Source organism: Talpa occidentalis, unplaced genomic scaffold (genome assembly GCF_014898055.3).
Source record: "Talpa occidentalis isolate TD23 unplaced genomic scaffold, MPIMG_talOcc4v2.1 talOcc4.5, whole genome shotgun sequence".
NCBI classification, from domain to species: Eukaryota; Metazoa; Chordata; class Mammalia; order Eulipotyphla; family Talpidae; genus Talpa; species Talpa occidentalis.
Genome location: NW_023604861.1, coordinates 6265353 through 6288324, shown reverse-complemented (window position 1 = coordinate 6288324; position 22972 = coordinate 6265353). Strand labels below are relative to the sequence as shown.

At 41.0% G+C, this 22972-nt stretch overlaps 1 protein-coding gene across 1 annotated transcript in view; it reads right to left on the bottom strand.

The window, feature by feature from the left end:
• Positions 1 to 20034, bottom strand: part of NALCN (sodium leak channel, non-selective) — a 267020-nt gene extending 246986 nt beyond the window's left edge. Inside the window, exons 1-2 of the mRNA XM_054701970.1 lie at positions 19952 to 20034; positions 11644 to 11775 (exon numbers count right to left, since the gene is read on the bottom strand). Of these exons, the coding sequence (XP_054557945.1) occupies positions 11644 to 11775; positions 19952 to 20012 (193 nt within the window). The 5' untranslated portion in view covers positions 20013 to 20034. The remainder of the gene's footprint in view (positions 1 to 11643; positions 11776 to 19951) is intronic.
• Between the last annotated feature and the right edge of the window lie 2938 nt (positions 20035 to 22972).

Here is a 22972-nt window from a genome sequence, read left to right as displayed (position 1 = left end):
TCCTGGGACTCAGTCTCAATTCTTGGAATCTGCTAAAAGGTAGGTGCATCTTTGTTACCTGTGGTGAGTCTCCAAATTGTTGATGCCAAGACACCCAAGAGGGGGCACAGCTACGTGAGTCATGATATATCCAAGTGATTTAGAGAGTCAGGGCTTTTGGCCACGTGATTTGAGCCTGACCTCTGAAGGGAGCTGGAGACTGAGATCAGGTCCACAGGCAGTGATCCAATCAGTCATGACCAAGCAGTGAAGCCCCAGTAAAATTCCTGGACTCAAAGCTCATGGGGCGATCAAGCCCCTGCTATCAATACCTAAAGAGAGACAGAGAGACAGAGGGAGAGAGAGAGACAGAGAGACAGAGAGAGTGTGTGTGTGTGTAAATGCACAATGTGCAATTTGTGATGAGTCAGTGTGCTGGGAAGGTGCCGGTCCTGACTTCATGGGAACAGGACTCCAGAAGTTTCACATTCGGGACCCTCCCAAACCTCATCCTACAAGTCTCTCCTTTTGGCTGGTTCTGATCTGTTTGCTTTTTGCTATCACAGAAAAGTTATGCAGGTTCAGCAGCTACTGAGTTCTGTGTCGTTCCAGTGAATTATATAATTGGGGGGTGGCCAGCTGGTCACCTGTAAGGGTGACCCTCAGAGCCCCTGAGCTGCAGCCAGTGTCTGAGGGAAGACAGTGCTGCTGCGGGTACAGCCCTTCACAGTGAGGTCTGGCCTAGCTCCTGGTGGTAGTGTCAGAAGCCACCGTACTTCTGTTAAAAAGCAAGGTATAAATAAACAATATTGGCAATAAAAAGAGGACACCTTCAAATACAGTGGAGATTATAAAAATCCTGAAAACAATACAACAAATATCAGACAATAAAACCCAGAGCCAATAAACCATAAAATAGCCTTTAATCAGAGTCTCTTCCTCCTCCCCACCAGGGTGCCATCGCAGACACACCAGGCCCACGTGGCGTTCTCGGAGATGTATGCGCTCTTTCACAGATGAGACAAAGAGGAAAAGAAATCTACTTCAATTTTGCAGGGAAGTGTAACCTTCCTAACAAAAGCAGACTAACAAAGTAAAAGACAAGCAAATCACAGAACAGCTACCCTTATGAACAGAGTCAAAAATCCCTAATACGTGACTGCGTATTGAATTTGGTTACTCAAATCAATGCAGCAAAATCAAGTATTCAAACATCTAAAGTAGTTCAGCATCAGAGAACCTATTATTCCCATATGTTCCAAAAAGAAATTAAAGGGGAAACTCTGCAGTCATTTCAACAGATGTAGAAAGATCTTTGGATAATAGTAACTCTTCATGAAAAAGCTCTTAGCAGTGTAGGCATAGAAGTAACATGATAAAAGATATCTATAAAAATTTATAAACAAACAATATTAATAATGAAATGATAAGCATTAATGTCAGAAAAAGCAACAAACAGAGGATGTCCACATCACTTTCTCTCTCCAGCACTTTCTACAACCCCAGCCACGTCAATAAAAGAAGAAAAATTTACTACAAAAGAAACAAAATCTCCTTCTTTTTATTTATTTATTTATTATTATTTATTTATTTATTTATTTATTTATTTATTTATTTATTTATTTATTGTGGGTCCCTCGCCGGTGGCTGGGGATCGAACTGGTGCTGCAGAGGCTGCGGGCAGCCTCGCAACCCAGCGCTCAACCGCTGCGCCACCAGGGGAGACCCTCTCCTTAGTTTTAGATGATATCATCACCTACATAGAAATTCCAAGCAAATTTATATACAAATTATAACAATTAATTTGCAGTATCTCACTAATAATCAAGTAAAATCTAATAGAAAATATGTCATTCAGAGGCCTCCCTGGTGGTGTAGGGGTTATCAGTGCTATTGCTACTGTGGCTTGATTTCCACCCTCCGCCAGGGAGCTGACCCACATATGGTGCAGCAGACCTCCCCTATCTCTTCTTAGTAGTGTATTTCAGTAAATCTGTCTGTTCTGCTGCCCACTCTGTTTCTGCTGAATCCTCTCACCCACCCTGCACCACTGGCCTGCACTCCAGTTATTTCTTGCATAAATAAATACATAAATCTTTTTAAAAAGAGAAAATATGTTCATCCATAAAAGAAACTACTGCATATCTTGAAATAAATTCAATGGAAGATAATATAGGCCTTTGGGGAAAATTACAAAACGTGATTGAAAAAATCTTAAAGAGGGGCCTCCCTGGTGGCGCAGCAGTTGAGCACAGGGTGGCGAAGCTGCCCGCAGCCTCTGCAGCGCTGGTTTGATACCTGGCTGCCGGGCGAGGGCCCCACATGGCTCGCAGACCTCTCCTGCCGCCCGCTGCTCCCCTCAGCAGTGTACTTCGGTCCTTCTGCCTGCTCTGCTCCCTGCTCTGGCTCTGGTGAATTCTCTCACCCTCCCGCGCTTCTGACTGTACCAGTGCTTGTATAAATAAATAAAATAAATCTTATTAAAAAAAAAAAAAAAAAGAAAAAATCTTAAAGAGGACCTGAATAACTAAATAGTGATGTCCTTAATAGCAATTAAATCTCACGATCAAAACTGGCTAAATTTTTATAATGTACAGCAAGAATAGCAAGGTCAAGAACATAAAATAAGAATACCAATATCAGTGTGTTTGCACTGATAGCAAGGCTTATTATAAGGAATAGTTATTTAGGATAATATATTTTCAGCTAAAGGTTAGGCATGCAGACACCCACACCAAGGCATCCAGAAACAGACTCATGCATATGTATGAACCTGAGAATTGACAGAGGTGGCACTACAAAGTGAGGAAATGACACTTTGCAATGAATCTAAAAGAACAATTGTGCATACGTGGGGGAAATTTGTACTCCTCCTCATTCTAAATGTATTAGAGAGTGAAATGGAAAAACACAACTTAAATCTCTTAGACTTGATGTAGACAAGATACAAAAAACAAAAGAGGGTTAAATCTTATAATGTTAGAATTAATAACGCCCATGGAGCAGAAGACAGCAAATAAAAATTGAGAAAGCTATAGCTGGGACAAGAGTCTGCACTGCATGACACCAGATAAGTGAAAAATTAATCTTGCCCAGATCTGAACAGGTAAACTCATAGAAGAGGAAAATCCTGGTCACAGACTATGAAGGAAAAGTCAACCCTCCAAGATAATCAAGAAAATGGGTATTAAAACTACGGTAATTATATCAGATTGACAGAAAATTGAAAACCTTTAACATAATTTTTTTTTAGTATTTGTTCTTTTTTATTTTAATACTTTTTAAGATGTTTGATTTTTTAAATGAAATATCATTTTCTTACATCCTTGTTAATTTTTTGACAGTAGAGGATTTCCCTCCTCAGGTGTGGTCCTGTAGCTCTCCCACCACCAAAGCACCCATAATTCTCCACCACAGTCCATTGTATTCTCCCCCAGCCCCCCAGCTTCCTCCCCTTCCCTTCTCCCTTTTGCATGAAGTAGGGTGGCTCATGTGCATTGCTGGCAGTAATGTAAATTGGTACATGCTCCTATAAGTCCAATTTAGCATTATCCAGCAAAGTTGAATGTGACCATATCTTTTAATCTGGCAATTTCAAGTCTAGGTATATGATCTAGAAAAACTCTCCTAAATTTTGCATAAAAACTCAAACAATAATGTTTACTGAAGCAGTGCTTTCAATATTAAAGGACTGGAGGCAAATGAAATATTCACCATTATTATATACAGAATAAACAAATGTCACAGGTATCAGTGTGAATTATTTCCAAAATATAATAATGAGAGAAAAAAACAGCTTATTGACATTTTTTACTGTTCAAAAACAAGTAAGAATGATCAATGAAATAAGAATGATTAATCTATGCTAAGTGAAATAAGCCAGAGAGAGAAAGTTAAAAAATGGATGGTGTCATTTATAGGTGGAATATAGAAAAACCAAACAAAAAAGGTCAAAGAGAAACTTTAATACCAATCCTTGAAAATGACTATAGATCTACAGCTTTCATAGGGGGAGGGGTCATTGGGGGGAGCACAATGGACCATGGTGGAGGGCTATGGGTGCCTCAGTGTGATCATATGTGGTGGGGGAAGGGAAGATGCTATACTGTCAAAACACTAGCAAGAATGTAAAACAATGTACTTCTATAGCAATAAATAAATTTTTAAAAAGGTGATGAATATGTTTCTTTGTAGATTTAGAAGGATGAAATCAGGGAGGAACACACAGGAAGTGTTCCCTCTATTGATAGTGTTTATTTATGTAAAAAAGCATTTATTTAGAATGTTTTATAGAAAAGTCTAGACCAAACATGAAAATTGTTATTTTGTGATAAAGCTGGGTGGTTGACACATAAATATCAATTATTCCTTTTCTGTCTATGTGGAAATGTATGAGATACTAGATAAAGTTTTCAAGGAGAAGTTGTTCAAATGAGGAAAAATAAGGAAAGCACTATAGAAAAAAGAATCTGACCAACTAGTTACAGGTAATAAAATGAGGATATAGTTGCATTCTATATCCTAGGTATACCTGACATGAAAAATCTAACCCTGACCAAATGTAAAATGAATTTAATTTTAGTATCTTTTGATTCACCAACAATTCCTTTTAGAAGCTACATTAATTCTCAAGCTATCCTCTGAAAGAAATCTAGCTCCTTTGGCATATTATGACTCTTATCAGCTTTGAGAAGACAACTTTACAAATATTTTAACTCCCTACTGCAATAGAAAATGATTTTGAATCTATTGACATCATGGATTTGGTAACTAAAACTATTCATATAGATGTGATGTGTGGAGACAAATACTGACTTCAAAAGTGTTCTATCTAGTTTCTTCTAACTTCACTGAAATAACTTGGATAAATCACTTCATTCCTACAACTTCAGGTATAGTGTGATCAAGCATTTCATTCATACCAAATAATCTTTTAAAATTCTCACAGAACTAAATTCATAGTAGTTGTAGAAATCCCTGGAGAAAGATGAAGATGTAAAAATGAGTAGAAAGAATTCCTGAAGTTAAAGTTTTATGGCTGTGTTCTTCTCATTTTATCCACTTCTGATTTCTCATCACCTAGTACACCTGGCAGTTAAAAATGGGCATTAGGTATGCCTTCCTCTCTGCCTACTGTCTTTATAAATGGAATGAGATGAAGGATTTTATATTCAAGTGAATTCTTTGCTGGGAGACTGTAGATATTTGGAAGAAAGACACAGTGAAGGGTAACCAAGTGTGACTGAAAAGTGCAGAGTGCAGTGACATCTTTCTGAAGAATGTAGATCCTCCAAGGGCCTTCTGTTGTACTGGGTAAAGAACAAGCAGGGTAAGCAAGTCTGGGGCAGAGTGGAATTGCTGTGCATGAAAGGGGCAGCACCTGTCTGCCTGTCTGGCTGGGTACCTAGGAGAAGAGTTATGGGAGGGGATAAAAAGGAGGTAAAGAAACACTTGAGAGAAAAGGTGTTTCTTAGTGGGGGGCTTAATATGCTGAGAGATCGAGAGCACAGATTTCCTCCTCTTCCTTCTGTGTGCAACCTCTTTATTTATTTATTTTTTTTAAATTTTTTTTTAATAGAGGCATGCTTTATTTATTTGTTTGTTTTGTTTATACATGCACTGGGTACAGTCAGAAGCGTAGGAGGGTGAGAGAATTCACTAGACCCAGAGGGGAAAGCAGAGCAGGCAGAAGGACCGAAGTACACTGTTGAGGGGAGCACCGGGTGACAGGCGGGGTCTGCGCGCCATGTGGGACCCTCCTCTGGTGGCCGGGAGCAGCCGGGGAACGAACCGGCGCCGCAGAGGCCCCTGGTAGCTTCGCAACCTAGCGCTCAACCGCTGTGCCACCGGGGAGGCCCTGATTACCTCTTTAAAACCTAGTGCCTGGGGCTGAAGGAGGCTGAGCTCTGCATTTGGGTGGGCCCAGAGTAAATCAGAGCTTACCTGGGAAATCAGAACAATGCCTGGGCTGATTTGGGGCTATAACCCAGTTGGCTTCTTGCTAGAATTGCTTTCTAACAAGCATCAATTTGTTAGTGTCTTTAAAGTGGAATTTTGTTAAAATTGCTAATCTTCTTGCATAAGACATTGGTGATAAATTTCTGCTAAATGTACCATCAAATGATATATATTTATATACTTTTCCACAACAACAGAAAACGTTACTCAACTTTTATTTATTTATTGTTGGGAAAATAAGAAATACACTTTTAAAGTAATTATGCTCATTATGAAAATGATTTTATGTAAAATGTTAATAATAATGTATTCCCTAAGAGCAATAATAATGCATTCTCTTAGATCAAAATTAAATTTCTTACAAAAGAAAATCAATTTTGATTGCTTTATGTTTGTGCACAGTCTAGAAAACAAAGAAAAGTTTTTCCTATTTCTTAACTAATTCTAAATTTAGGTTAATTAATCCAAAGTAGCAAAACAAGTATCCAGCTTCACAACAGAAGCTAAGCAGCTTAAATTATGCTTAAAGGATGTTTTTTAAGAATGCAAGTTGATTCCTAAGGGTGGAGAGGTTTATTTTGGATTTTCAAAGTAATTTATTCTAGAATATGTGGGAACTCAAGAAACAACTTCTTTAAAAGCTCATGGTCTTCTGTGATCTATTTGAAAAATAAACTTTTCAGAATAATGCATAACTGGTGTTGACTTAAATACTGTATCATTCAAGTCCATAAACGTGAATTGCTGTTATTATAGCTATTTTGAAGATTAAATGTGAGATAATTAATTCCTTCAAAAACTTTGACAACACCCTAGAATCTGCAAAAATGGTAGGTATTATTGTTTTAATATTAATATACTAGAACTTAATACAGGAGGATGTTAGTTAACTCTGTATCTAGAGAGTAAACCAAAATCAAGCCCACTGCTCATAAATAAAATTTTACTATAGTTGACAGAGAGCATAGGGGCCAAAAAGCCTAAAATGTTTACTATTTGGCTCTTCTAGAAAAAGTTTGAAACAAATCACTTTGACTTACTTCACCACAGAGAGGTGAATAAAGAGCAAAAATACTCTGAGAAATCTAGATGCCCAAAATCAATAAAATAGAAGTGGCCCTAATTTTGAGTTTTCAGTAGCTCAAGAGTAAATCAATGTCTTCATGGTTTTTTTTAAGTGAACTGAATCACCACTACCCTAGTCTATTAAAATTAAATTTACTTTTGGGGCTTTAGAAAGAAGACAGCAGTGAACACACACATAACAGAAGCTAGACTTCTTGCGAGGTTTGGGGTTTCCCAGAAGTTTCTGTGTTTTGGGGTTCCTCAGTCTTTGACTGTGGCCATGAGAGAATTCAAAACCATTGTTAAGCAAAGCAAAGCAAAGTTGATTTAGAGACAGTGCACCCAGGATGAGGCCAGGGAGGGCAAAATCTATGGAAGAAACACAACTGTGAGGGAAGGTGGGGTACTCCTGGCTTAAATGGGGGTACAGGAGGGTCCTCACTCCATCCCTTTTTGGGGTTTACTGTGCAGGCACTTCTGGGGTGTTGGTTTTCAGTACAGGCAGGAGTTTCTAAGTCACTGCCCCTCTACTGTGCTCCTGAGGTATAGTTTTATCAGCCCAGGCAGGTGGGGGCAGGTGTCTGCTTCCCCCCAACCCCGCGCTGGTGCTTCTTACTCTCCTTGGAGTATACAGGTCTGCCTCTATGTTGGGGTGGGGGACTGCCTTCACCCCTCTGGGCATTTCCTGGATCTCCCCTGGCTTCGTTAGCTCTGGAAAGTGTTTCCAGGGGTCTTGGGTGTGTTGGCTGTTAATTTCTTTAGGCATCACCCTCCCAGCTCTGTTTAAAGATTCTACTATACAGTCCTATCTTTCTGTTTTTTTTTTTTTTAATATTAGATACCAAAAAGAAATATGACGAAAGTTTATCAACCACCCCTGGATTCCACCAGTGTGCTTAACTAGTATCAGTGCATTCTATATTAAATTACTTAAATTTTTGCTGGAATTTCTTGCAGTGTGGTCATAAGCCAGCAGCATGCATAAAGACATAAGGAAAGACATTAATTTCATATGTGAAAGAGTTAGGTGAAATTTACCGGGGGTGGGGGGTCTGTTCTGTTCCTCCACTCCCATCGGAAGGTTATGTGTTATTTCTAGAGGACTGATTTCCTCTGACCTAGTACCTTGGGCTGGGCACAAAAGAAATGTCAATGTAATCTCTAGTGTCCAGGCTTCCCTGAGCTGACACAGGTCACCTCTCCCACAGAGACAAGCACAACCTCTTCCTTTTCCATTTCCAGGCGTTTCTGTCATCAGTCCTTTAACCTCTGATCCAATGCTACTGCGTAATTTTTCTACCTCACTGATCTTCCCACCTCTGGGCAAGCAGAGCCTTCACCTGCCCTTTGGGTTCTCATTCATGTGTTACAGACTCTATTCTTCCTCCTCCATCTCTCGTCACGAACTCTGCCACTTATGTCCTTGCCTCAGCTGGTTCTGCCCCAAACACCTGACTCCCCCACAGCCCTTCCCAGAAGAGGAGGCTCAAGCTGCCCAAGTAGGACAAAATGGGGAGAGGAAGGTGCCCAGACCTAATTCCCACACCCTTGAGATGCGTTCAGCAGCTGCTCCATTCTCTCCTTCAGGTTTCTGAGCACAGCATTTCCCTGACAACCAGCCGCTGTGAAATGACTTCTTGTTTGTGACATCACCCAGCATGTTAGCTTGATAGTTCCTTGCCGCGCATCCTTGGCGCCACCTCCCTGGCTAAGCCTCCTGCATCCATGCAACATCCTGGGTTTCATCATAAGTCACTAGAATTACCGTGGGACTGTGACTCTGCATCCTACGCTGACCCAGCTCCTTTCCCCATCACCTCAACCACACCACGCCTGCTCTTCAGCCCGATGGAGACTCTGCGTCCTTCCCTCTGATGTTGCACTTTCCTCTTGTTTTCACTTCTTTTCATATAAACTAGACCACAGGGTCAAAATTTCAAATCCTCTGCTCCCCCCATTCTCTATCCCAGTCTCATCTCCACCAGCATGGAAGCATCCAAAGCGGGATCAGTCTCCATGTTGCCTTCACGACCTTTCTTTTTTTTTCCCCCATTTTATTTAATTAATTAATTTTATTTTATATAATTTTTTTTAATTTTTATATTCCCCATACAATTGTGACCCTCTTATTTTGACCCCAATCCCTCCCCACCTTGCCCCCTCCCCCCATAGAGTGTCTCTGGTTCATAGTTTTTTGTTGATTTTGATTTTCACTTTCTTATATTCATTTTCCTGGTCCCTTATTTAAGTTTTCTAGATTCCTGCTATGAGTGAGACCATCCGGTATTTTTCTTTTTCTTTCTGGCTTATTTCGCTGAGCATGATCCCTTCCAGCACCATCCATGTTGCTGCAAATTGCATGTGTTTATCTTTTTTGAATGCTGAGTAATATTCCATGGTGTATATGGACCACATTTTCTCGATCCAGTCATCTGTTTTTGGGCATTTGGTTCATATCACCCAAAGCAGTAATAGTGAAGACAAAGATCACCAGCTGGGACTACATCAAATTAAAGAGCTTCTGCACAGCAAAAGAGACAAAAACAAAAACAAAGAGAAACCCCACCGACTGGGAGAACATTTTTGCACACACCACTAATGATAAAGGACTGATCACAAAATCTACAAAGAGCTGATGAGACTCAACAAAAACAAAGAAAATAATCCAGTCAAAAAATGAGTAGAAGAGCTAAAAAGAAACTTCTCTGAAGAGGAAACGACCTTTCTTTTGTATAAATACAACCCCGCATTGACTTGTAGACTCTGAGTTTATTGTCTCAAGATTCAGCCTATCTTCAGCATTGCACCTGAAGTATGTTTAATTAGCTTTTCTGCACTCTCCACAACACCCATGTCCTCCCTGCTTTTCCCATAAGCTTCCACCTCACTGGTTCATCATCTGGTTGGACACAGAGCTTGCTCTTACTTCACAGGTCACACAAAAATCACCGGATGGCGATCCCTTCAACTTTGATGCCTGTGTAGAAATTCACCTGCCACTATTAACATTGGTTTACGGTCACCTGTTTTGTTGATAACCCAATCTTCGTGTGCTGCATTTGCACAAAATTATTCCCAATTTTTCAGGGGTTGGCTGGATATAATTCCTCCATGAGCTCGTGGCATTCGGTGTCCACAGCACAAAGAGCTTATCCTTGACTGTCTGTATTTCTTGCTAACTATAACTTCCGCACACCACATGGCGCTTGCCCAGCTCTAAGTCAGTGGCAGAGTAGTACTAAAGACACTTGGTTACAGAAAACAAACCTCCATGAAGAGGAGAATTCATACCTGATTCCTCACAGCTCTTGAGAGCCACACAGATGCTTGTATCTAATAGGTGTAATTATTGATTCTTTTTCTGGAAAGTTTATGTCTCGGTGGATTGCGTTTCTATTAACCGAATTTATTTTTAAATGCATTGGGAGAATTCTGGACGTCTAAGAGAATGCAACTGCATGGCACATTGGTTTCCTATGTGAAAAATGCCTTTTTAATACAGATAATCAAATCATGATTTTTTTTGCCTCTCTTAGGTGATGAATGGGTTTCTAAAAATTACGTCAATTTATTTTTCCATCAATATGTAACCATTAAATTCTGAGGTATATTTTAGACTAAGTGCTTACAATTGGAAAAAAAAAACATAATGGCCTCTAGAAATTACTAAAAATGTTTAAGAATAAATTTTAACAAAGATATGCAACCAATAAAGTATTATTCTAAAGCTCCAGTATAGTAAGAAGGGTGCTAGAAAATGTTTATTTGGTTAGTAAACTACCTGCTTCTGATCCAACATAATTTTTTGTCATTTTTAGGTCTTTTTCTATATATGGTATATATAGCTGGGGGGGGGTGTGTGTGTGTATGTGTGTATGTATATACACCCATACAGATATATTGATATATATATATATATATACACACACACACACACATATACACACATATATTGTGTGTATATATATATATGGGTGTACATTTTTATATGTAAATACATGTATATATATGTGTATATATATATACACATATATATATATACACACATACTTAATTGACTTAGCACTGGTTTATACTACTGTATCAGCCCCAGGAATCCAGCTTGTCACTTCAATATCTGCACATACACAGCACCCTCCACTGTGGTCCTAGTACCAAACACCACTATCAAACTAACCCCTTGGCCCATTCCTCCACACCCTTCTATGGTACATTTTCGAGCACAGCATTTATTGACAGTGTCTTTTAATTTCCCTCCAGCCCCCCTTGGTAAGTGGGCTGGCTTGCCTAGTCACCGTCTTCTGAATCTGCACTCGCTCACACATGGTAGGAAACAGACTAACATAAGATAAGAAAGGGAGAGAAATGGAGAGGTGGCAGGGAGGTAGCAAGATTGCCAGAGAAGATGGGGCAGAAGGGTTACCTTGGCAATACAGCAGAGTTGGGGTGGGCCCATGGGGCCCACAGAGTCAGGCCATCAAGCCGCACTGTGACCAAAGGAAACACTTAAGAAGCAAACGGGGAGTCAGTGTTGATAGCAATCAAATAATTAATACATTGAAATTCATTTTCTCCTTGACAACAGATACTGGAGGTGCGCTGTTACTTTGAAATGTGGTCTGAACCCCAAAAAGTGCTCACCTCGGCGAGGTAGAACTCGTCGTACTGCCTCCGGAAGCTCTCGCCTTTGTGATAGTTGCTGGCGGCCACGATCACGTCCACAGTCACCATGCTCAGGATGAACATGTGGAAGACGGAGGACCTCATCATTTGCTGCGGAGGCAAAGCAGATGAACTCAGCGGGGAGAGAAAGCTCGCTGTAAGAGGTGGCGGTGGGCTCAGACCTTATCTGCAACACCTCTGGGGCAGCTGTGTGCAAACAAGGCGGAGCTTCTAAGACAACCTGCTGAAGGTCACTGCAGAGAGTCTTTGTCTTTGGGCAGCTAAATGATGGTTGGGGAACTAGTTTCAGAGACATTCGGTTAAAAGCAGAAAACAGACTTTATTTAGCTTCTGAAGAGCTCGGATCTTAATTTCCACTGGTTAGTCAGGAAATAGTTATCCTTAATGTGACTATAAGGAAACACAATTTTTAGAACGCTTGTATCACAAAACAATTACTGATTTAGGCTATGTCAAGAGAGAAATGATTTTAGAGATGATCATAAAACTAGAAAAGAAGCCAAATCAGTTTATTCTTTATTACTTCCATAAATAATTCCTTTAAATCATTTTATTGAGTTATGATGGACACGTGAAGAATTTGTGCATAGTTGATGGCTACAATTCAATCAGTTTAAGGAATAAATATTTCCTTCACCTCCTAAAGTTTCCTCCTGCCTCCATTATTACTGCTGTTGTTATTAAACAGTAGTAGCAGCAGTAGTAGTATGTTTGTGGTAAGAACTATCCTCATAGCAAAACATCAGTATTGTTGGCCAGAGGCACTGAGGCTGCACAGGAGATCACCAGCACTCAGGCTGCATAACTGAAACTTTGTTCCCTCTGCATAAATAATTTACAAAACTTAGGCTACAACTGACAACTGACATCTCTGTGTATGCTGTGTGCTGGAGCAGCCTGCAGGCTTGACATAAATGGGCTCATTTACTTCCTAACATCCCCAGGAAGTTATGACAGGAGGTAGGGAGGAAGTGCGGGCACCACTCCCAGGGCAGGAATCTGCACACACAAGAGCACGGGCTGCACGGACACACACGTGCCCCATGATTCGTCTTCTTTAAACTTCTTTAAACTCTTGCCTTACACTGAGATTCCTGCCCCATGGTGTCTGGATGATGCCAGCAGATAATGAGAAACTGTTAACAAGTTCTGGGGCTGAATGGGACAAATACCAGGATCCTCAACTGTGATGGCCTGTCCTGGGGGGGCTGTTTGCTTATGACGGTCTCATCTAACTCATTATGAAAAGGCCAGTTAGAGATGAGAGGGCAGAACGGCCTCTTCAGGGTGTTATACCTACTGTACTCTCAGGTCACTGGCCAGGGAGCTGAAAAGCAAAAGTGCTTGTGGGTTCAATGCCCATCTCTGCTTGTTGGTTTTTGGTAACGACAGGCAGCAGAACCAGGTTTATTCCTGTACGGTTATGTTTATAGAGAAAGAAACTGAGGCATAGAGACATTAAATGACTTTCCCACTGTCAGACAAATACTGAAAGCGGAGCCACGATCATCACTAGGACCCAAGCCTGCTGGTTCAAGTCTACTGCTTACCCTGAGGTGAGAAAGTCAGGCAGGCAAAGATAGTAAATTATTATACTGGCTGCCGTGTAGCGAATGCTTACTATGTCTCAGGCCGTATTACCAGTATTTGACCTATTTTATGTCTTTCCATCTCACTGTAGTCCTCCACGGTGGGACACATTGCTCACTTTCCCAGTGAGTTCAGAGAGACAGTCATCCGCCTGAGGTCACACAGCATGCACACAGCAGAGTCAGGCTTTGCACCCAAGTCTGTTCAGAGGCCATTCTGGGACTTACTGTGGGGAAGAAAATATGTCCATGGAGAGAGCAGTGGCTGAAGGTCCTGGGCAGCAGGAGGTAGAGAAGCCAATCTATAAAGGAGCCAGGCCCCGAGCAGGGGCCACATATCACACAGCCCCTCCCGAGGCCCCTTTCTTCTCAGTACTCACAGACACATGTCCTGACCATCGGTCTGACCTGAGAATGCTTCAGTCTTTGCAACCACAAGGACCTAAGTAAAGCAGAATCTGAGGGGCCTCCCTGGTGGCTCAGGGGTTAAGGACAGCGTTATCAAGCTACTGCCAGCCACTGCAGCACGAGGTTGATTCCTGGCAGGCCAGGGAGAAACCCACATGGTGCAGCAGACCTCTCCTGCCTCGCCTGCTGCTCCCCTCAGCAATGTACTTCAGTCAGTCTGCCTGTTTTGCTCCCCACTCTGTCTCTGGTGAATCCTCTCATACCCCATACCTCTAGGTTACACCCCAGTTCTTATATGTGTAAATAAATCTTTTCTTAAAAAGCAGAACCTGAGGAAGGGGAAAGAGAAAGGATTGCTTCTGGGCAGCACCACTGTCTCCAGGCATCCACATGTGTGATTTCACATTTGCTTCATCACCTGCAGACAACATTAATAACCTGGGATTTGAACTAGACCGGCAGAGTTGAAGCCTCAACCCCTAGGAGCTCTGTGGCCACAGTGATTGTCTCAAACTGCTCCGTGCCTTGGTTTTCTCATAGCCAAAGTGGAAAAAATAGTAGCTACTCCAGAGGTTGTTAACAATTTTAGGAGTCCATATCTGTTTAGTGTTTAGGGCAATACTTGCCTATTGGCCTATAAAGATGGCAGTAAAAATAAATGCAGTTCTGAGTATCAGCTCCTTTTTGTTTTTTAAAGATTTATTTATTTATGCACACAAGAGCCGGGGTACAGGCCAGAGGTGTGGGGGTGTGTGTGTGAGAGGAGTCACCAGAGACAGAGCAGGGAACAGAACAGGCAGACTGACAGAAGTACACTGCTGAGGGGAGCAGTGGGCAAGTCAGGGGAGGTCTGCTGTGCCATGTTGGTTGTTCCCCGGCTGGCTGGGAATTGAACTTGTGTTGCAGAGGCTGCGGACAGCTTCACAGGCTGCATCCTAACCCCTTGCGCCACCAGGGAGGCCTGAATCAGCTCCTTTTTTGTAGAGGAATGAGAAATTAATTGCCCAAGGTCAAAGAATTAATCATGTTGCATATTTGACTGAGCCCACCAAGAGAGATAAATAAAAGTGATAAGGGTCTAATAATTTGGGAGCTGTCAGAGACAGGGGAAAAGCAGATATTTAGTAAGCTTTTGTGTCACCCTGGTGATTGATGCCTTCTTATATCCATTTGCCTTTGACTTCATTTCATAGGTAATACAAAATCAAATCTCAGAACTGCCAATCAACATATGTAAATGCCCACCAATGTACTCCAGGGAACTACTGACCTTCATAATATAGATAAGCAAATCAGTTGGCAAGTTTCTATTCTCATTAGAATTTTTATTGTTATTTAGTCTTTCTTGCTTGGTGAGAGTCAAATTCCATAACAATTATTCCCTTTCTATACTCTTTTCAACATAATGTTCTATTAAAAACATTTCAACTGATTTCTACTTTATCTGCATGACAGAAAAGCCACAACTTTCCCTTTCTATTTTCCTTAGCTGTGAATTTATGTCTTAAGTAAACTGTTATTACTGAAAGGTCCAAACAAAGCTTTTAGCCATGGCTGTCAAAAAACTTTTAAATTGGTTCTGTAACTGTCACAGCTTCACTTTGGTGCTGTCATTATAATTAGGTTGTTTTTTGTCTGAATGTCTACGTGTCCCTGTTGGTAGAGAGTCATTAAAATAATCACTTACAATGGAGTTTGATACACTATAATCACCATTGCTTAGCTGACTTTCTCCAAAGTAATAACTTTCAAATATTAAATAAGAATTAGGGTGATAAGTATGTGCAGTAGCTAAATTTAAATATTTAAACCAGTAACTTCAGTTTTAAAGTTAGAGCTACCAACATGGGCCACTTCCACTCAATTTAGTTCAACCAATGTTTGAAATTGACTAAGGTCACCTTAATGAAGAAGGACTGGAAATATTATATTTAGACTCCTATCCAGAGGATGCTCCAAATTTCTACCCTTCAATTTTTCTTCTTCTAAAAATTAATGTAAAGGAAAGTGTTATTCCCTCAAAATAAAATATAACTTGAGATTTTCACATTTGTATTATTTAATGTGGATGTAAAATATATAGATACTTGTAGATATACAGGTAGATAAAAACACACATCTCTGCATGTAATTATCAATGCTACAACAATAGTTGCTTCATCTTTGTGTCTCTAAGCTTGTAATTCAATATTCCTGAGAGTAGTTTTGTCACTGAAACAATTATAGGTATTGCTCAATTTATAAAATATAATGTGTTTATCTAAGAAATCCAGAAACTTGGATCTGGTAACAGTATGTGTGCCTACACTAATACAGACATATATTTGTATATACAGCTAAAATTTAATGTAAGTCTCTTTAGATCACACCTATGGATTCAGTTATTTAATGTCAACTGCAATGTCATTTTGGTTTACATTTTAAAAAATCAAACAAATTTTTATCATGTCCAAACTGAAATATCTTAAGTTTGGCTTTATCCAAGAACTACTGATTTGTCCATGTGACAGTTGGAATTACCAAAATACGAATAAAAGACTATGACAGAGTCATGCTGAGGCAGTAATATGGATCAGGAATGTTCAGAGGCCTTGCTACTCAAAGTGTGGCCCTGGACCAGCAGCATCCTGTGAGCTTATTAGAAATGCAGGATCTCAGGCCCCACTGCAGACCTTTGGATTCAGTATCTGCATCTTCAACAAGGTCCTAGATGATTCGTGTGCATGTTAAAGCTTGACAGGCTCTATTACAGAGGAGAACGCTTGAGTAGCACATTTAACTGGGTGACCTATAAAATAGGTAAAAATTTCACAATTGCCTGATTTTAGAAGGCTATAATCACTAAAATACGAGATGACAAATAAAGGCAGGCATATTCTGGCAATATCTGGGGATATACTCTCATCTGCTTCCCTTTGCTCTGCCTGCAACTTGAAAATCAGAACTTATCTAAACAAGTTTAGGTTCATGAAGATAAAACTAAGACTATGTGTTAAGTTTTCAACCATGTGAGGATGTCATGAAGGCACCTTCACTCCTTTCCATAAAGTCTAGGAATGCAGGTGAGCTCTAATCAGTTGCTTATGGCATGGTAAGAAGGTATAACATGAGAAATCAAGGGGAAGTGATAACTAATCTCAAGAAGAGCCATGCAAAGTTACAGATTTTCAAAAACATCTTAAACTATATCACTTTTAGTGGTCTAAATGTTTAAATAATTCATAGGAGCTATAGCTATTAAATTTGTTCAGTGATTTTTTTTTTCCTATAAAATAATTCCTTAAGGATTCTAGAGACTGTAGGCAAACATCCAACAAATCAAAATAGAGAGGTCTTAGGGACCAACAGATAGATTAGGATAATGAATAGTAATGAATAGTACCGCTCAGAAAGCAAATCTTTAAGCTGCTGCTAGAGTAAATAAAACAGCCTACCTGATAAACAAATTTCATGCACTGAACGCTATTTGGGCCATGCACTAAGAGTTTCATTTGTATTAGATTTCAAAACAAACATCTGGAGAACAATGTGATTATAAGATGAAATTTTCAGAAACCATCTTGCCTACAAGCCATGAGCAAAAGAACAGGAACATAATGTAAAAGACCAAGTGCATAAAACCTACAATAAATCCTTTGCAAATGGAGCGTTTTTCATTGCTCTTATTTAGAAGAAATCGAGATATTTATTACTTCCAGATTCAACATGCAAAGAAGTCCAACATATACAATTTGGGATGAAAAGGAAACAGATCTACATCACAGCACCTTGGCCCAGGGAAGTGAAGCAAGAAGCAAGATGTCATTCCAGGCAGGGCAAGGGTGGGAGGGACATTTCAGGGGCCCCTGGCCATGTGCTTATTGTCCGTAAATCAGGAGTGAATGTGTTAAGATTTACCTTGGTTAAGTTCCTTATTAAGTATGATAGGACTTCTATTAACAACTGGATAGACATGAAAAATGTCCTGGCAATATAAACCTCCTTCAATTAATTAACAAAACATGGCAACATGTGGCATCAGGAAGCCCAGCTCACACCAGGTACCGGGCCAGGAACTCAGCACAGCCAGCCCTCCTGTCCCAAACTGGTGGTTTTGCAAGTCAAGTGCCTGTGTATTTTCATTTGCTATAAAAACAGAAAAGACCACCCTTGGGGCACCAAATTGAATCTTTTCCCTGAATGTCTGTATGTGACTACCATTATGATTACAATTACAGCTATGATTATACTGATAATTTGTGTCTCTCCATCACAGAATGGAATTGGTAGTTTCTAACTGCAGACCAAAGGTGTCTATTTTCTGCTCCATGAATGGCTCCAGAGAGCCTATCATTCTGAAGAGGGGTAAAAACACCCCTAACTACTCAGTGCATTTGGTATCTCCATGACCAACACGGTCTGCCCTCCACAGCCGCAGGTTTCACCTTTGTGGGTCCCACCCACCGCAGATCAAATGTGCTATGTGGCCAGTCCCCTGATGATGGTTGGTATCTACCACACCTTGACTTCTCTGTCTAGACAATACAGCCTCACTACTATGTACACGACAGTCATGCTGTTGGGTAGTATAAGTAATCTAGAATGACTGACAGCACAACATGAGAAGAAATGCTCATCATTACTCATCATCAGAGAAATGGAGATCAAAACCACCACGAGAGGGCCTCCCCGGTGGCGCAGCGGTTGAGCGCTGGGTTGCGAAGCTGCCCGCGGCCTCTGCGGCGCCGGTTCGATCCCCGGCTGCTCCCCGGCCACCAGAGGAGGGTCCCACATGGCGTGCAGACCTCTCCTGCCGCCCGCTGCTCCCCTCAGCAGTGTACTTCGGTCCTTCTGCCTGCTCTGCTCCCCGCTCTGGCTCTGGTGAATTCTCTCACCCTCCCGCGCTTCTGACTGTACCCAGTGCATGTATAAACAAAAAAACAAACAAACAAACCAGCAAACAAATAAATAAAGCATGCCTCTATAAAAAAAAAAAAAAAAAAAAAAAAAAAAAAAAAAAAAAACCACCACGAGATGCCTCTGCACACTAGTGAGGGACCCACATCAGAACGATCAGAAACCTCCAGTGTTGGGAGGGTGTGGAGAAAAAGGAACCTGCACCCCGTGGGCGGGAACACAGACTGGCCCAGCCCCTCTGGAAACAGTGGGGTGGGGGGTGTCTCCTAATGATGAAAGTAGATCTTCCAGATGATCCAGCAATTCCGCTCTTGGATATCTACCGAAGTATTCAACAAAACAGAGGAATGGACAAAACTTAACCAAAACAAACCCTAGAATATGACCACAAAATTGAGGCTACCAGAGGGGGGAGATAAAGGTGAGGAGAGGGTAGGGAGGGGGTCCAGTGGATGATGGTGGAGGGCTGGGGTACATTGCTGGTGGGAGTGGTGTGGTGACATCATCTGAGGAGAGGTGAACCTGTACCTCTAAATCATGTACAGTGTTATAAACTAACATTAACTTGAAAAAAAGGTAATGGTTAAAAAATATAAAAAGATAATACAATTTTTTAATGGTTAAAAAAAACCTAAAAAAATTTTTAATTAATAAACTGAGCACCATCTGGGAGGACATGCACAGGGTGTGTGTAAATACTACACTGTCTTGTATATGGGACGGGATGTGCTCTTGTCAAAGGGACCTGGCTCTGAATGGGTGCTGCTGACATCCCGGGGCAGGGAAGGGGAACAAAGCAAGAGAAGAGGTCAGTGCTGGCCCCCAAAGAAAGCAAGGAAGGTATCAGATTTCATGAGGAGCTCCGAGCAGATGGTCAGACCAGAAAATCCAGAGGCCAGAGGCTGACAGCTCATCTGCTAATAACCAAGAACCTTCCCAGGACGCTGGGAGCCACCTGCCACCCTCACGCTCAGGGCCACTGCTCTTCACAAAGGAAGCACCTTTACTGCCCCATGTTTCCCAGAACGCTTACAGATGCAGAACAGCAGATGACCATGCATATTATTTCCTTCCCAGGTACTCAGTGAGTAATCAATTCAGGGGCTTCTCATCAAGACCACCTACCTCCAAGTCATTCAAGCCTTTGTAGAAAAATATTTGTATCAGATTTAATATGACCACAAATTCTTCACTTTGGGACAGCATGCTCTCACCTAATGTTTCATTCACCAGAGCCTCACCAAATCCCTACTGCTTTCCTAAGTCCATGATGGGCTCTGGCAATACAGGATGGAGTACACTCCTGTCCTGAACACAGGGCCATGAATCTGGGCCGATGGCTAGGTGAGTCTGTAAACGGCGTGATACTGCACCTGGAGGCAGGCCGGAGCGCGTCCCTGGGGCTTGTTGACATCCACGGCCACCAGCTGCCATCCTCCAGAGGCATCCTCATGAAACATCTTCAAGACAAAGAGGAAGATGAGTCAGAGACACTCAGTAGGGAACACAAAGAACTCTATGTCTTCAGCGTTCTGTATTTTTTGTTATCAAAAATTTGTCTTCTTAAAGATTTAAATCTCGATCCTGAGTCACGGCAATTACATTCATTTTAACTTAAGTGAAGAAGAATAATATCGTCAGTGAAGAAGAATCATATCAACAAGAATGATTGTGGAGCTTGTGTTTACTGAGCACTTACTAGGTCCCAGGTCCTGTTTATCTTACAATGCTTTGCATATAATCACCCAAAGAGTCTTCTCTGTAAGACTTTAGAAGAGGCATTTTATACCTATGATATAGATTATTATGGGTCAGACTTGGGAGAAAATGAACATTTAAATTACAAAGCATTGTGTCTGGTGTGGTTTTAGTAGAAGTGGTGAATTTTTATCTCTGTTTATTGGATATGCCCCATAAACCATTCTCAGGTTAGATAAGATGTGTAGGAAGCATGGGGAAAGAGGTTGGTGGTATTTTAATGGTAGGAGACTGATATATCAGTCAAAACATCTTGTAAAATGACCTTAAATAGGCCACAATTAATCTGCTCAGCAGACATTTATGCACTTATAAAGGGAAAACTGTAGTTTCTGTTAGCTTAAGAGACAGAAGTGATGAAATTAGGATAGCATAGAGGACTAAAATCTGACATTTTAGAATTGGACACAGAGGTCATTGGATGCTTAAGTTATTATCTCGGTGTCTTCTATCACCTCAATGATGAATCGTCTGTCAACATCACACCCAGCTGGAAGATTTTCTACACTTAATAGTTTTCCAAGGATATAGTTTCCTTTTTTTTTTTTAAGATTTATTTATTTATACAAGAACTGGGGGCTACAGGCCAGAGGCATGGGAGGGTTGAGAGGATTCACCAGAGACAGAGCGGGGAGCAGAACAAGCAGATGGACTAAAGATACTGCTGAGGGGAGCAGTGGGCGAGGCAGGAGAGGTCTGCTGCACCATGCGGGTTTCTCCCTGGCTGGCCAGGAATCAAACTCACGCCGCAGCAGCAGAGGCTGCAGACAGCCTCACAGCGCTGCACTCAACCCACTGCACCACCGGGGAGGCCCAATATATTTTCCTTTTAACTCATTAGGTGTATGTATGGGGTGGGGAGGGCTGGATGGAATTTAGGAATATTTATTTTCTGAAAAAAAGACATTAATTGCAGATTTACTCTTTTATTCCTGCCCTAGATTGACAGTTGCCACATGGACTCATATCCTCCATTCAGTCTGACCCCATATTTGAAGGGTAGCTGCTGATGGAACATGGGATGAGGCCAAGATCCCATTACCTAGGATTTATAATCTGACTTTCAAACTGCCAGCAGCAGAGGCGACAGATCATTTACAGAACGAAAACTGGCCTTCAATAAATTGAGTTATTGAGAGAGAGAATTCGCAGTCCGTATTTATATCTTTACAATGAATGAAGGTGCACATTGACATAAATCTTTGATCAGAAATGTCGATTATAAATCGTTTTTCCATTTACAGGATTCTGTGCCCCTTTAGAATGAACTGTAAAAAGTATTATTAGTGGTAGAAGGAAGCACATCTTTCGTGAATAGGATCATTCTAAGGATGCATAAGTTGGTTCAAATGCGAAGCTGTTCAATTGCCTTTTCAAGTTTCTGTCAAAATTCTGGGAGTCTTCTTTTAAGGAGAAGAGGCAAAGCGGTTCTGTCAGTCATCAGCTGGAAGCCCTCAGTCCTTGCTCCCCACTCTCTTATCAGGGCACAAAGGCTCCCCAGGGCATGTGTTAGCTTTGTCAGTAGCAGACTCATTTCCTCTGTTAAATTATTTTTTTCCAGTAGACCAAAATCAAATGAATCAATTTAATTGTAAGTTAAAGTGTTCCCTAAAGGTCACTGTGAATGAAATAAAGCGAAGGAAACGCAAAGATGTTCAGTTTTTCTTTGTTCTTCTGAGTCATCAAACAACATTTAGATCCATTACTGCAACAGCTATGTGGGGTGGACATTCGCTGCCCAAAGTCAGGACCCTCGGGGACTCAAGACTTCAGGAGCTGCCAATGGAGCCTTCACATCTGTTCTTTCCAAGTAAGAAATTTTTTATGGGATGACGAGGCCACCAAGAAAAGAAAAAAATACTTTTGACTTCAGTTTGAATGTTCAAAGATTTCTTTCATTACACTTACTGTTACAGACTTACAAAATATGGGTGAGCTGGAACAGCATCCCAGCCACTAGAGGTAATCACCATTAATATTTTAGAATTAACGTTTAGGTATTTGAGGCACACACATACAAAAAAACGTGAGACCTTTTTTTCACATGAATATATTACCTGCCTATTTTTGTGTCAATAAAGTTTAATCATGGTTTGATGGCTTGCATTTATTCCACTTTTGTAATTTATAGCCAATAATTCTCTGCTAGAGTTATTCCCTCTCTCCATCCTCTTTTTACAAAAATTCCTCCATACTCACTGGCTCATCCTTGAGCATTATCCAAATTTCCTTAGCCTAAATTCCTGGAATTGGAATTTCGTGGTTTGAAGGTTCATATGTGTTGAAGGCCTCTGATGTGGATTGCCAAACTGTTTTCTAGGGGAGACGTTCCAATGAACACTGTTAATGATTGTGTGTGGCCATGCCTCTCTCTCCTCCTCCAGCAATAACACTGTCCTTCTTAACAAACGAGATGCTAATATGCAGCAGCAGAAGGACAGCAGGTTGATGACAAGGCCTGTAATGACCAGAGGAAAGGAGGTCGGCAATTCAGAGAGCCAAACAGAAGGCTCTTGATGCTGAACAACTGGGCTTGAGACCCGGTTCTCCCACTCACGTTTACCTAACACTGGGTGAAGCAATTTTCTAATCTTTGTCGATTTTTAATCTACAATGTTGAGACAATACTGTTACCC